Here is a 13,963-nt window from a genome sequence, read left to right as displayed (position 1 = left end):
TCACTCTCTATCCCTTTCTCATGACCTTTTTAATATGACAAGGTTATTCGATTAATGTTGACATCAAATTGTTCTCATTTAAAGGCAAAAAATAATGTGTGACAAGGTGGCATGGATGTATTACTGCTTTATATTTTTTTTGTTTAGATAATTAACATTTTACTCATTTTTTATTATAATAAAACAATTTATCTTACCGGATAATAATTTATTTTTAATCATATATATTTTATCATTTAAAATTATAAAAAAGAATTTATAAGTATAAAATCTTCTAGTTTTTACACTTCCAATGCAAATTTGAGGGACTTACTATGTTTATCTACTTATTAATCTAATATCAAGCCTCCTTTTTGTATCATTTGACTGATGAATTATGCCATGAAATATGTCTCCAATTTATAGCACAAAGCTAAAAACTAAAAGAAGATTTTGGTCCAAACCCAATGGGGATAGGGATAAGCAACAATGATTTAAGGAAGAAGAGGCCCTATCTAGTACAAGCCTAATCTACTAAAGGCCCAACTTAAGAAGAAGTGCCTTTGGGAGAGGGAAGCAATCCTGATTACAAGAATTTATCATTTAATGAACCAAATCCCATGTTTCAAGGTAACTTTGTTGCTTAAACACGCGGGCATGGCATGCATGCTCTCTTCATTTGCTTTTTGGAAAAAAAATTCACGTAAAACAAAATAAAGTAAGCACTAGTACTACTATTTCTTAATCATTTCTCAAAGAAATAAGATATTATATTCAATGGAGACCTGTTGAATCTTAATGTGGGAACTTGGAGACTATATGCACCTAACTCAATAAATTAATTGATCAACTTGTTGGGTAATGAGATTTTATATTATCTGAACAAAGCTCACACACATGACCAGCAGAAAGGAATCATCGTATGAACTCATCCTAGTTGTTGGAGAAACTATCAATTTTTTCTATCAGAAAAGATTTAAGAGTTGGACCAACAACCAATCACCTACAACAATCATTCATCATCTTCGAGGAAATTCTTTTGCTTATAAAAGACTCCAAGCATTGACCTTGTGCTTCCTAATATTAATAAAAAGACTTCAGCATTTGACTTCGAGCTTTTCCATGGATGATAATTTTCCATCTTCAGTTGCAGCCTGATCCTTGGGTTGTGCCTGGTTTACTCCTTCTTCATCCCCAAATGAGACACAGCTTGCTTACAAGGTTGCTTTTGCAGAAGACGAGCAGAACATTTCATGGCAATGCCAAAAGTTGGGGTCCAGAGCATTTGAATCCAGGGGATCCCCATGAAGTTTCTAAGTGGAGAGCTTTGTTGAAAAAGGAGTTGGCAATTAAAGTTCCCGAAGAGAGAAAAACCGCCTGCATATACAGGGTCCCTGTAAATATGCGTGAGGTTCAACCCGAAGCTTATGCTCCCAGTATCATCTCAATCGGTCCGTACCATCATGGAGAGGGAAGATTACGAGAAATGGAAGAGCTGAAATGGGAATTCTTTCACCGCCTCTTTCGTCCAAAACGGCCTAATGGGGTTGAACTAGACAAAGTGATGAACTCGGTGCAAGAATTGGAACAGGTTGCTCGTGGGTGCTACTGGGATAAAGCTGAACAACATAGCAAGGATAAATTTGTTAAGATGATGCTCGTTGATGGCTGCTTCATTGTCGAGCTCTTCAGAGAGTTGAAGCAGAACAACTTCCGTCATGCTCGCCCTGTTAAAAGATGGATGCTGCCTACTCTTCGCCGAGATTTGATCATGCTTGAAAACCAACTTCCTCTATTTGTTCTGCAGACATTGTTTGATTTAACCAGAAGATCAGGAGAGTCAACCACATCTTTGGGAGAGCTTGCCCTTCGTTTTTTTAATCCTCTATTACAAAGGGAGTCAGACTGGGATGTGAGAATCAGCTCACGTGCGGAAACGCACCACTTTCTTGACCTTTTCAGGCTCAGCATCCTCCCAAGATACTTATCAGAGGCAGAGGAAACCGGCAAAGCAGCAAAGAGTACAACAGAAGAAGGAATTAATGGAGAGGAAACTGGCAAGACAATTGATTACCGCAAAGCAGCAGAGAATACAGCAGAAGAAGGAATTAAAACTAGCAAGACACGCGACTCGAGCAACACAATAATGAATACAGCAGAAGAGGGAATTAGTGGGGCGGAAACTGACATGATGCGGTCCATGACGGAGCTGATGGAAGCTGGTGTCATCATTGAGAAAGGTGTTAATTGTCCTCCACTGGATGTTCGGTCTGAAGGAAGGTTGCTGAAAATCCCTCCTCTGTATATCGATGATTACAAGGGAACACTATTTCGTAACCTGGTAGCCTATGAACAATGCCATCCACAGTGCAAACCAGATGTCACATCGTACTTGTTCTTCTTCGACGGGCTAATTAACTCAGCTCATGATGTGGAACTTCTTCATCACAAAGGGGTTCTCCACCATTCTTTAGGTAACAACAAAGAAGTGGCAAGACTCGTCAATGGCCTCTGCAAGGAAATTGCAAGGGATGCATGGGAGTCCTACTTACACGAAGTGGTGTCTGATGTTAATTCTTACTATGATACCGTTTATGCTAGGATTAGAGCAAGGCTGGTGCACCATTACTTCAGCAGCTGGGTGGTTGGGATCTCAACTTTTGGAGCTATCATAGTCCTTTATCTCACCTTAATTCAGACCGGCTATGGATATGTGGACGACCCGCAGAGGCTTGAGAAACCATTTCACCATTACCTAGTAGATTGCCTGATTCTGCCCGTGTACCATCTATTTACCTTCAACAACAACCAGATAAATTCTAAGCCTGAGTCAAACGATGATTCTGAGATAGGACATCATTGGATGCTTTTAATTTGATGTACTTTTGCTGTTTTTATCATTCATTAATAATCATTTTGTTTTCCTAATTACAAGTGTTTTCTTCCTTACATTGGGCCCACATATCTGTTCAATATTTTAATGAGGAATTGCTCCTTCCTTGATTACATAGTTGATAGTGTACATCATAACAAATTAACTACTATAAACAATCGTGTACGGTCTTCCACCTGAGAATTCCTTTTTCTTTTGAACGTTGGGAACTTTGGAAACAATCTGGCAAATCCTAAATATGAATCCATGGCTGATTCTTAGTTAGCAGACTAGCAGCCATCATACCAATAACTATTGTGATTATTAATCTGATGATTTTTTTTTATGTAAACTTTGCTATTTCATTAATTAACACTTGAGAATTGATTTACCAAGGTAGGCTCACGTATGAATTACAATTTGATTCATTAATTAATGCTTATCCAATATTAGATATACGTGAGCCTTCCTTTAATTTATTGGTAACACTTGCTCGATTCAGTTTACTAAATTGATTTTTTTGATCAATTTCAAATAATTAATAATGGGATATTGTTCCAGAAGAAAGAAACGACAAGTATTGTGGGACAGGAACATGTATTGGACTGATTGGAAAAGTTTAAACCAGAAGTTGGTAACAACTAACTAAATTTTTTTTTTTATAATTAATGAAACGAAAATAAGTCATATTGTACAAATTTGTTGTTGGTCTAACAAAGTAAAATATCGAATGACTTTGCTTGGAAAGTGATCCTGTGTTGTATCTCTTAGTCGTTTACTGATTCAGACCTGTTGACTGTGTCATAAGGTTCACAATTTCTGCAGCGTTAGGTACGATGACAATGCTATAAAAACTGGTCTAATTTCTCATTCCTTGATCATCATCATTGCATTATATTAATCACTCTCTTAAAAAGGCTAGTTTCCTTTTCCTCTTACACCCTTCAACATGAAGGTACGTCCATTTATTTCCAAAACTAGCATATCTCTATATATAGAGTTTTCTGTCGATTGCAATTTGTTTTCGAATAAGAAGGGTCATATTTTATGTCAAACTTTCACAAAATGATGTCAACTCTGATTTAGCTTCAAACTTTCGCTCTTAATATATATATAGATAGATAGATACGTGTGTGTACCGTAATTTTGAATAATTGGTTGTGATCACTAATTCTGACTTGATACTTGGTTTGGTTTATCCCTGCAGAAAAAGATAGTCATTAAGATACAAACAGACGGGCCGCTCCAAAGGGTTCTTTGGGTACATTTTGAGGAAGTCTGATGAGGGAGAGGGGTTCCAAACCAAAGCATTGAAGAAAGTAGCTGAGACTCATGGTGCTTAATAATTATTTGCTTCTGATCATCAAATTTAAACCTTACATGCATAGAGCAGAATGATCTAACATTATTTTGATTTTACTCTTCTTAAAAATAATGATAGGTGTGTCATCAGTGGCTTTGGAAGGAGATGCAAGGGATAAAGTTGTGGTAATTGGAGATGGAATCGATGCAACCAAGCTGACCCGTTGTTTGAGGAAGAATGGCCATGCGACTATAGAAAGTATGGAGGAAGTGAAAGAAAAGGTCGAAGAAGAAGAATAATAGAAGATATTACACCAATTGCATGGACACCAAGTTACTACCTACATCAATTTCCATTGTATGACTATGTTTGTTGTTGTATGTAGTCCGTACAACCCTTGGCATTGCACCATATTCTTTGATTGATATGGACTCAATTTCCATTGTATGACTATGTTTATTGTCGTATGAAGTCCATATGACCCTTGGTGTCACGGTCCACACCAAACTCTATGAAGTATTATTTGTTTTGGCCTACTGATCTTATAGTTTGTCCCACAAAAGGCACCTCACAGACTAAAAGTAGTGTAAATCTTTATATTTTCAATATCACTCTAATACATAGTAGATGTGAGATTTATAGCTCTACTTTCTAAGACCATGACATTTTTTCTTATTCCCCGTTGGGAATTTTTCTTCGATGTAAAACTTTATAGCTCAACCTGTTGGAAGCATTATTTCAATGATGTGAGATTCACGTCCATGCGAAGACCATGACACTTAACATAGCACTATATTTCTTGACCGATATCTACTCCATCTATGGGTCATCACCCGAGCTTTTTCCTTCTGAATTCTTATTCCTTCGACTTTTTTTAATGATATTAATAATGTCATTGCTTATCATCCAACCACATAAAGTCAATAATTCCTCATCACCTAAGCATGAGTCGATGAAATGAATGTAGCCAAGCCAAGTTTTGGGTTTATACTCAAAATGGTAATATTAAATAATAAGTCTAACACATGATGATAAACCTACAATATAGAAACAATTTTTACTTGCACCAATGAAATGACAAATTCAAAATAAACATATGAACATGTACACCAAAAGAAAATAATGCAACATGAACTAATTAATATATAGTGGGTCAACCTTTCATGGAAAGTCAGTCTCTAGGACATTAAAAAACCAAAAAGATACACTATAATTTTGTACTAACTAATTTCCATGTGAGAAAGGGATGCCCCGGGCCCCATCTCTCTCTCATTGGTCATACAGGTTTTGTTTTAAATCCAAAAAAAAAAAAATCATTAGTCAACAGTTAAAACAATTAAACTTAATATTACAGTAAATATTTTAAAATATAAGTACTCCTTATATTATTTTTTTTAATTTAACCATATTCTCTTTTATTCAATGATGAATATTTCAAATTTGATGTTGTGGGGTTTAGAGATTAATTTCTTATTCGTGATTATTAATTTTGTTGAAAATTTTTTATCTAAAATTTGTTCTTTGAGATTAGGTTTTAGGCTGACAAACAATTTTTTTGACTTGATTATTATATATCAAAGAATTCAAGTTTTTTTTCTTTTATATCTTTTTTTGAATTTTATTAAATATTAAAGTGAAACAAACTACCGCATTTACAAATTTTTTGAATTTTATAGAGTTTTAAGTTTTTTTCTTCTTCGTCAAATATTGAATTTTATTAAATATCAAAATAAATTTTATTAAGTTACGGAAGAAAACATTAACAGATTTTTTTCAAGAGGACATTTAGGATCCTAAAATATCTATATGGTATTGGAAATAATTTTTTTTAACTGTTGACTAATTGTGTTAACAGTCAACCGACTAAAATATTATTTTAAAATAAGAAGGGGCAACGTATCATTTTGAAGTGTTTTAGGGAAATTTTTTGGATTTTACCTTAAATATCTAAGTTTTACTGTCAATAATCAAAAGGAAGGAAAGGGGAAAATGAAATAGAAAAAGGTCATACTCGTACTGCTATACGAATTTATTGTGTATGATTTTAATTTAAATTTATATTGATTCATCTATTTGATTTTTTACTATTTTTGTAGAAAAAGAACTGTTAGATCCAACTTTGATTTTGTGAATAATTTTGTTGTTTTGCTATTCTTATCTGTCCTCACATGCAAAACTTGTTCGATTAATTAAAAACAAAATTTAAACTTGTCATGATATGACCTTGTAACTTAATGTTTATTTGTTTCTTTAATAAAAAAAATTATTAGAGTTTAAAATTACATAGAAACAATTAGCAAGTGAAATAGGAAATAAGGTGAGTACTAACAGATGTAAGGTAAGCAATATTTAAAAGCATAACCAAGACTTTACAAATTATATAGTCAACTTGACATTATTAGACAAGGGTCAAGACAAGCATCGGGTAGTATGTATTATAATCGATGCTTTGTATCACCACCATATTTTCTAAACTTTTTTTTTTTAAATTTTTTCAGAAGTTTCAAGGTTAGTGACCAAAGAGTCAAGTCATTTGCTTTTTCTTTTTCAGTAAATTAAAAATATTTATTAAGTCAAAGTAATTTGCTTAATTACGTTAAAAAATAGAAAAGTTAAAACAACAAAACATTCTTTTAAGAATGTTAATTATTCCATTGTTTATAGGTAAGATTCTCACGAGACACATGCATAGTGCGGAGCTTGTGCAAAGAGTGTAAGCCACCCATTGTGGTCACTCAAAACGCATATCTAATCTAATTGTGTGGAGGCATTTCTTATTTCTAACTTTTCTTTTTGATGAGATTTTTTTTTATTTGGAGAAAAGAAATTTGAACTTTATTCTTTAAATAAAGAGATCATACACCAATCAATGAACCAAATATTCAGATACTGATGAAACTTTATATATATATAATCATTATTGCCTTTTGGCATTGGTCCATACTTTGGTAAGCTTCATGGAAGTCCTACACGAATGTCCTTGCTTTCCTTGGTGACAAGTTTTCTGTTCGTCATCATATCCTTTGGCGCAAGCCTAACTTTGTAAATTTATATATACAAATATTGTCTTTGTTTCAGCAGCAGACATACATTCGAAGAAAACTTAGCTTTGTTTTATTAGAATTTGCTCAATGGCAGCCAGAATATCTGATGTCAAGATTGATGTAAATGCTGCTAGTTCACCATCAAACTCTCCAGGAGCGGATAAAGGAGTTGAGGTTGGAAATTCAACTTTAGATCAACGTGATGGGCTTGTGCCAGATCAGTATTTGTTTACAGGTACGTTTTGTCAAAACCATGCGTCATCCACTACTGTTCTACGTGTTCATCGATCATGACTTCTGCTAAAACATCGCTTCTTGAATTATTCAGATGAAGGAAGAATAAGCTATATAACGTACGGTGTGCCCCTTTATCAAGCTGCGATGAAGGGTGACGTTGAGGAAGTTGGTCGAATTATAGGACAAAATCAACAGGCGTTGCGGCAGAGTGTAACAGAAGGAATGGAAACTGTTCTTCACATTGCTGCATTAGGAAAACAAGTTCAGTTGGTGGGGAAATTGGTGGAGTGGATAAAAGCTCAAGGCTTGAAAGTCGCACTGCGACTTAGGAACAGAGATGGAAACACTGCTCTTTCTTTCGCTGCGATATCTGGAATAGTTCCACTTGCGGAGCTTATGGTTAACGAGGATCAATCCTTGCCCAAAATTCGAAATAATGCAAGAGTGACTCCGCTTCATTTAGCTGCTTTGTTGGGGCACAGAGACATGGTGAAGTATCTCTATGAACACACTGATGATGATTTGACCGATGCAGAGCGACATGGAATATTTATTATATGCATTAGAACTGGTCTATATGGTGAGTAGGAACAGAAATCCTCTGCTCCAATTGCTCCGATTTAGTACTTCATTTGATGGTGTTTTCCATAATTTGGCGTCGCGTGAATTTACAGATGTAGCCTTTGACATGCAAAACAAGGAACCAAGCCTAGCTACAAAACGAGGTTCATATCAGGAGACAGCTTTGCACGTGCTTGCTCAAAAGCCTTTATTGTTTTCTGTAAATGAAAATCAACTAGGAATATATAGCAGAATAATCAGTCGTTCAGGTCAGTTTTCTTTCTTGTTTTCGGGTATTTTCACGTCAGGTTTCTAATTACCAACAGTATATAACTTATCTCTTTTCTCCTAACCCAAAAGCCAATTGGTTTTTAACCGAATTGGCTATCCAATTTGAATGCAATGTTACAGGGATGAATCATGATAGTTTGAAGCTTGATCAGGCTCTTCAGCTTGTCAAGAGCCTCTGGGAAAAAGTATTGCAGCAAACTCATGAGCGGATGTGGTCTCTTGTTGAGCATCCCACAGTACTAATGCTGGATGCAGCAGAGGCAGGAAACGTAGAGTTTTTAGTTCAGCTTATCAACCTTTATCCGGACCTGATTTGGAGAGTAAATGGTCAAAAACAGAGTATATTTCATTATGCAATTTTATATCGTCATGAGAGTATTTTCAGTCTGATCCAAGAGATAGGTTCAATCAAGGATTTGATAGCAACTTATGAGGATGACAACAACAACAACATGCTGCATTTAGCGGCACGGCTGCCGCCTCAAGATCGACTCAAGATTGTATCAGGAGCGGCTCTTCAAATGCAGCGAGAGCTCTTGTGGTTTCAGGTTTTCTCTCTGATCTTTCTCTTTCCATTTTTACTTTTGCTTTTCATGATCTTTTCAGGTTCTGAATCAAATCAATTTCATCAAGAGTACTATTTATAGATTCTAATTAATCCAAACTTGTTAAGCAATATGTTGTAGAATCTAATCTGTATTGACTGTACCAGGAGGTGGAACGTTTGGTGCAGCCTTCTTGTAGAGAACAGAGAAATAATGAACACTTTACACCCTGGGAATTGTTCATGGAGCAACACAAAGGTTTGATGAAAGAAGGGGAAGAATGGATGAAAAAAACGGCTGAATCATCGCTGATGGTCCCAACACTAATTGCCACCGTAGCGTTCGCCAGCATCTTTACTGTCCCAGGTGGCTCAAAAGATAATTCAGGGGAACCTAACTTCCTGCGGAGAATGTCCTTCCTGGTGTTTGTCACATCAGACGCAACGGCGCTGTTCTCCGCTTTGGCTTCAATCCTGATGTTCTTGTCCATCCTCACTTCACGTTACAAGGAGCATGACTTCATCAAGCGATTACCATTCATGTTGATGATTGGGCTGGCAACTTTCTTCATGTCCATCGGTAGCGTAATAGTAGCTTTCAGTGCCACTGTGTTCATAATTTATTATCATGGACATCTCTGGGTCCCTGCAGCCATCGCCATTTTAGGCTCTGTGCCAATTGCTTTGTTTGCTTCTCTGAACTTACCTCTTTTTATTGATGTATGGAATTCAACATACGGTTCAAGGTCCCTGTTTCATCCTCGGAATAAGCTTTTCAAGCAGCCCTATCACATCACATCTCCTTGAGCAGCCAAGCTTCTGAGTTCGATGGTCGCTCCGGAAAGTTAGTGGATAAATGCAAAGCAAAGGATTTCTATAAAAGGGCCTCAATTCAATAAATCTTAAGTCCTTGTATATATGGTTAGCTTTTGCAGGGTTGAAGAAGGACCTTGCCCCTTGGGCTATGTGCATGTCAGGACTCAAGGCTATAAATAATATAAATTTCAGCTTTAGTCTTAATTCTTAGTTTTTTTAAATATATAAACTTATCTGGTTTTTCATATGTTTGAAATGAAGAATATTTGGTATATTTTATCAAATTTTCTGCTTCTTTTTGCTGCAACTTGCCGTTATTTGTGTCCTTGTGTGGGTTGCTTTAGGCTTATCTTTTATCCAGTGAATGATAGTATCCAAGAAGTTTCATAAAAGAAAAAAAGGTTCTTTCTCCTCTCTAATTCAAAGTACAAAAAAGAACTAAAGAAAGAAATAAAATTCAACCATTGGTAATCCAAATCTAAAGGCCAGAAAAAGAGAATCATATATAGTTACTTCTCCTGATCAATAGCAAGAATGCAAGAGCATGCCATCAGTCACTCATTTGACAAAGTAATTAATATTCATTGAAGCCACAATTCCTTCCATTTTTTATCCCATTCTTGCAGATTTTCCTCTTCAACCAACTCATGTGCTTGTCTTAGAATATCTAATTCATTTCCAAAACGCTGCTATGATAGCTCAACAGTCCATTGAAGCAAGTCTACCAAGTGATAACCCTCTCATCCGTATCCTTGAACTTATTACCTTCATATCAGCCTTTTGGCCCCAAATACTGTGGCATAGTTTCAGCATTTGCTCTTTATGTGAACCCATAATAACCGTTACTCTGTTGGCAGCTTTCTCTTCCTTGTACATTTTTGTGGAACTTGTGTGATTTGTTTCTTAATTGAACTTGGGACAAATCAGGGCTCTCCTCAAACCTCATTAATCCAAAAAAAGAATACTTATTAGTTGTAGAATCAAACTTTTTCTCTTTCTAATATCTCACTACCTCTTTTTAGAAATGCTAGCTATGTTTTTCCCTTACATTGCTTCTCCTTTTTTGTGTCAATACATTCTTGTGCTGTCTCTTCAACTCCTTGGGGTGAGGTGTTAATTTGCTTCTAACTTCTCATTACTGAATGCTGAGATTACCGATTAAATCTTATTTGTTTCAAGTGTCCATGAAAATGTTGGGAGATTTTGATTTTCACTACACAGAAAGCCTTAGTTGAATAAGTCTAAAGTCTTTCTATGTATGGTTAGCTTTTGCAGGCTTGAAAAAGGGCCTTGTCCATTGTTCATTGGGCTAAGTGTGTCTCAGGACTCGAGGCTGAAATTAAGGATAAGCATTTGGTTGATTACATGGTCCTCCTCTGCCCTCTTCTCTGACTACGTCCTCGAGATGTATTTCTTCTTAGATGATTATTATTTTATACACTAAGGAAACATTAAAAATTTTAAACTTCACAAATGAATTTATGAGATAAAATCATATTCATTTATTATTATTTTTTCAATTATAACCTAATGTCAATGGAAATACTATATAGTTTCTTCTTGAAATTAATTAATAGCAAGAATGCAAAAGCATGCATTCAATCACTCATATGACAAAGTAATTAATAATTAATTTTATATCTATAATTGATTGATTCATTGAAGTTTTCCCATTTTATATATATAATTAATTTTATATCTCTAAACTAGAGCTAAAATTACGGGGCCATCTCATCCTCAATTGACTTTTGTGGATAGCTACAAAGAAAGGGCATTGGTTCCTCGAATATAACGATTTATTAATTGCTTCCTCGAATCATGTTTAACTTTGAACGACAAAACCCAAAACATGTTTAAGTTTTTTTTAACACACACTACTTTGTTCTATATGCATGCATGCATGCATAATTAGGGCATGAATCCACCCTTCAGTTATTGTAGGCGGATGGTACGGGATATAACATGGCTTTATTTTTATATTAGTGGAAGGAGATAAAGCAAATTTCAAATAGACTCCTAAAACCTTAACATTATAAAAAGTCCTTTTTTAATGATAATTTTATTAACCTCAACGATTTATATATCATTCTAAGTCTCTTACTTGTTGCAATAAACTTTTCATGACATATTATTATAGTTCGAGCAACTGACAAAAAAATCATAATCCGAGTATTTGAAAGTTATACATTTTCAAAAAAATGATACAAAAAGTCTTTTACAATGAAAAACATTACAAAAAATTAATCGAGTGAGATTATCTCTTTAAAAATATGATTGAAAGATAAATCAAAAAAATATTTTTTTGTAATTTTCAATATGATTAGAGATAGAACTCGTTGTTCAACAAATGCTTCCACTTTTGATTACTCTAAAGATAGCATTAAAGGCAGAATGACTTTTAAATCGTTCATGTGCAAGAAACTATGGCTTATCGGCTTATCCTAAGTTTAGGGGGAGCGTTAAAAATGCCAATATCGATCTATAGTCAAAAAAGTGAAAGAAATCTAAAGGTATTGTATCTGCTCGAGATATGCGAGGTAGCACAAATTTCAATCAAAACTTATTATACGACTCTTGCTGGCATATCAATAATAGAAGTAAATGGCATCTTAAGCCGATGCTCATAATTACTCCTCAACAAAGCATTAATTTGTTAACTAGACCTTTGAATAATTAAATTTTTGTTTTCACACACAAATCTGGGCAAAAATAAGATCGATAAACAAGATCAAAAACACTCCACAAGACCTGCAACAAAACCAGATAAAGACCATCCCGCCTGGCCATCACTTTACACAGACCACATTATACAACAACCTCAGCATAGATGCCGCTTTCATTAATCAGAGAGCACACATCTTTAGTGGCTCTTTCCACAGTTTAGACTGTCTTCCTTCCTGGAAGATGCAATAATGTTTTTGATATTGCAGGTTTTTGCTAGCTTCTGCTCTAGTTTAATATCCTTCTGATTGTTTTAATAAAAAAAAAAGATCCAATAATGCTAATAGGATAGCCCATTAATTATTTAGTATTGTTTCACGTCCTGACTTTATGGTAATTTACTTGAGAGCTACTTAATTGGCGGCGATAGAGCGTTTACTTCTATAAAGTTTATTAAAGAGCTAAATAGATATATTAAAAAACGAATTACGATACAAAATATGATGTGACACTGGTCATACTCTCAAAGTATCAAACATCAGATTACCACATAAAAAAAACACAGAAATTCAAAACAATTGAGGGAGAATGATCATCTGAGGATCCGGAATTAAGCTAAGAATGATCGACTTTCATTTCGACTTCTGAGTTCTGATGATCCCAACGGCCACTCGTAAAAATTCATTCCAACCTGATCTGCATCGCTTCTGGTTTTCTCAGTGTTCTTCTATTATTCAAGAGGAATCTATGCATGTGATGGAGGTTCTTCCGTGCATGTTCATTTACATAGTAAAGTCCCTGTCACTGTCCCTATCATGTTACTGCTTTCGGCCAATGCTTAACAGTCTTATATATTTTATCATATAAGATTACATTACTGTCGAGAAATGATATAGGCATGAAATTGAGCTTCGTCAACCACTCTCTGACAAAAAAGAAAAAAAAAGGTAAAAAGCTCCATTTCCATGAATGTTTATCTCTTTGTCGACTCGATCTATGAATGGAAGTCTATGTTTAGATTTTAAGTGTTCAGACATTACTCTCTCTTCATAGTTGTTAAGCGTACAAGCATATGCAGACAAGATAAAAGAAAAGCTGTTGATGTTGGTTACAGCTTGAAGAAGACTGAAGATGAAGGCTGAAGAATAAAGTCAACACTTACAGGATTTTACTTAAACGTGTTTTATTTATAGCAGATGTAGATTTTTTATTTTTACTGTTAATTAATTTTACCTTAGTTACTTTTTACTTGGTTCAGTAAATGTTTAGTTAGTTTAACTGATTTCCTATCGGTCAGAGGTTCTGTCTATATACACTTTCTTGTTCATTTTCTGCTTTTCCTCTCGATTCGCGTTAGCTCCACAGCAAGTTCGAACGATAGTTAATCTGTTGACCTTTTGCATTCTTCATAGTACTCCCCAGGACTTTAGCTATATATTCTACTCAGAAACCATTGCTTCTCGAAGTTAATCGACCAATTCCTTTCAAATAGGTACAGCAGTCTTCAATTTCTATCTATATGCATAAGCCGAGTTCCTTTTGTTTTTCATTCGAAAATTTCTCTTTCGTTTTACTTGTTGATCAATGCACATGTAACCATCAATGTTTCCGCTAAGGTTAGTTAAAAACCTGTGATGACAATGGTAGCCATTCAT

General features: G+C 34.9%; 2 protein-coding genes across 2 annotated transcripts; both read left to right on the top strand.

Moving 5' to 3' along the window:
- On the top strand, positions 1,138 to 2,901 carry LOC18607051 (UPF0481 protein At3g47200). The gene has a single exon (XM_018114809.1). It carries the CDS (start codon positions 1,178 to 1,180, stop codon positions 2,855 to 2,857), a length of 1,680 nt encoding a protein of 559 aa, XP_017970298.1. The 5' UTR covers positions 1,138 to 1,177; the 3' UTR covers positions 2,858 to 2,901.
- On the top strand, positions 7,286 to 9,638 carry LOC18607050 (ankyrin repeat-containing protein At5g02620). The gene is made up of 5 exons (XM_018114814.1): positions 7,286 to 7,433; positions 7,527 to 8,015; positions 8,110 to 8,265; positions 8,408 to 8,835; positions 9,000 to 9,638. The coding sequence occupies exons 1-5, from the start codon at positions 7,286 to 7,288 to the stop codon at positions 9,636 to 9,638; spliced, it is 1,860 nt and encodes a 619-aa protein (XP_017970303.1).

The sequence above is a fragment of the Theobroma cacao genome, chromosome 2 (genome assembly GCF_000208745.1).
Source record: "Theobroma cacao cultivar B97-61/B2 chromosome 2, Criollo_cocoa_genome_V2, whole genome shotgun sequence".
NCBI classification, from domain to species: Eukaryota; Viridiplantae; Streptophyta; class Magnoliopsida; order Malvales; family Malvaceae; genus Theobroma; species Theobroma cacao.
Note: the sequence above shows the minus strand (reverse complement) of the source record. Positions and strands in the feature narration are given on the sequence as shown.

Bases quoted from the DNA above. Each gene is read 5' to 3' on its own strand.
- LOC18607051 (XM_018114809.1), top strand. From the start codon at position 1,178: ATGAGACACAGCTTGCTTACAAGGTTGCTTTTGCAGAAGACGAGCAGA.
- LOC18607050 (XM_018114814.1), top strand. From the start codon at position 7,286: ATGGCAGCCAGAATATCTGATGTCAAGATTGATGTAAATGCTGCTAGT. The intron at 8,016-8,109 runs GTGAGTAGGAAC...GTGAATTTACAG, and splicing joins CATTAGAACTGGTCTATATG to ATGTAGCCTTTGACATGCAA. The intron at 8,836-8,999 runs GTTTTCTCTCTG...TGACTGTACCAG, and splicing joins GAGAGCTCTTGTGGTTTCAG to GAGGTGGAACGTTTGGTGCA.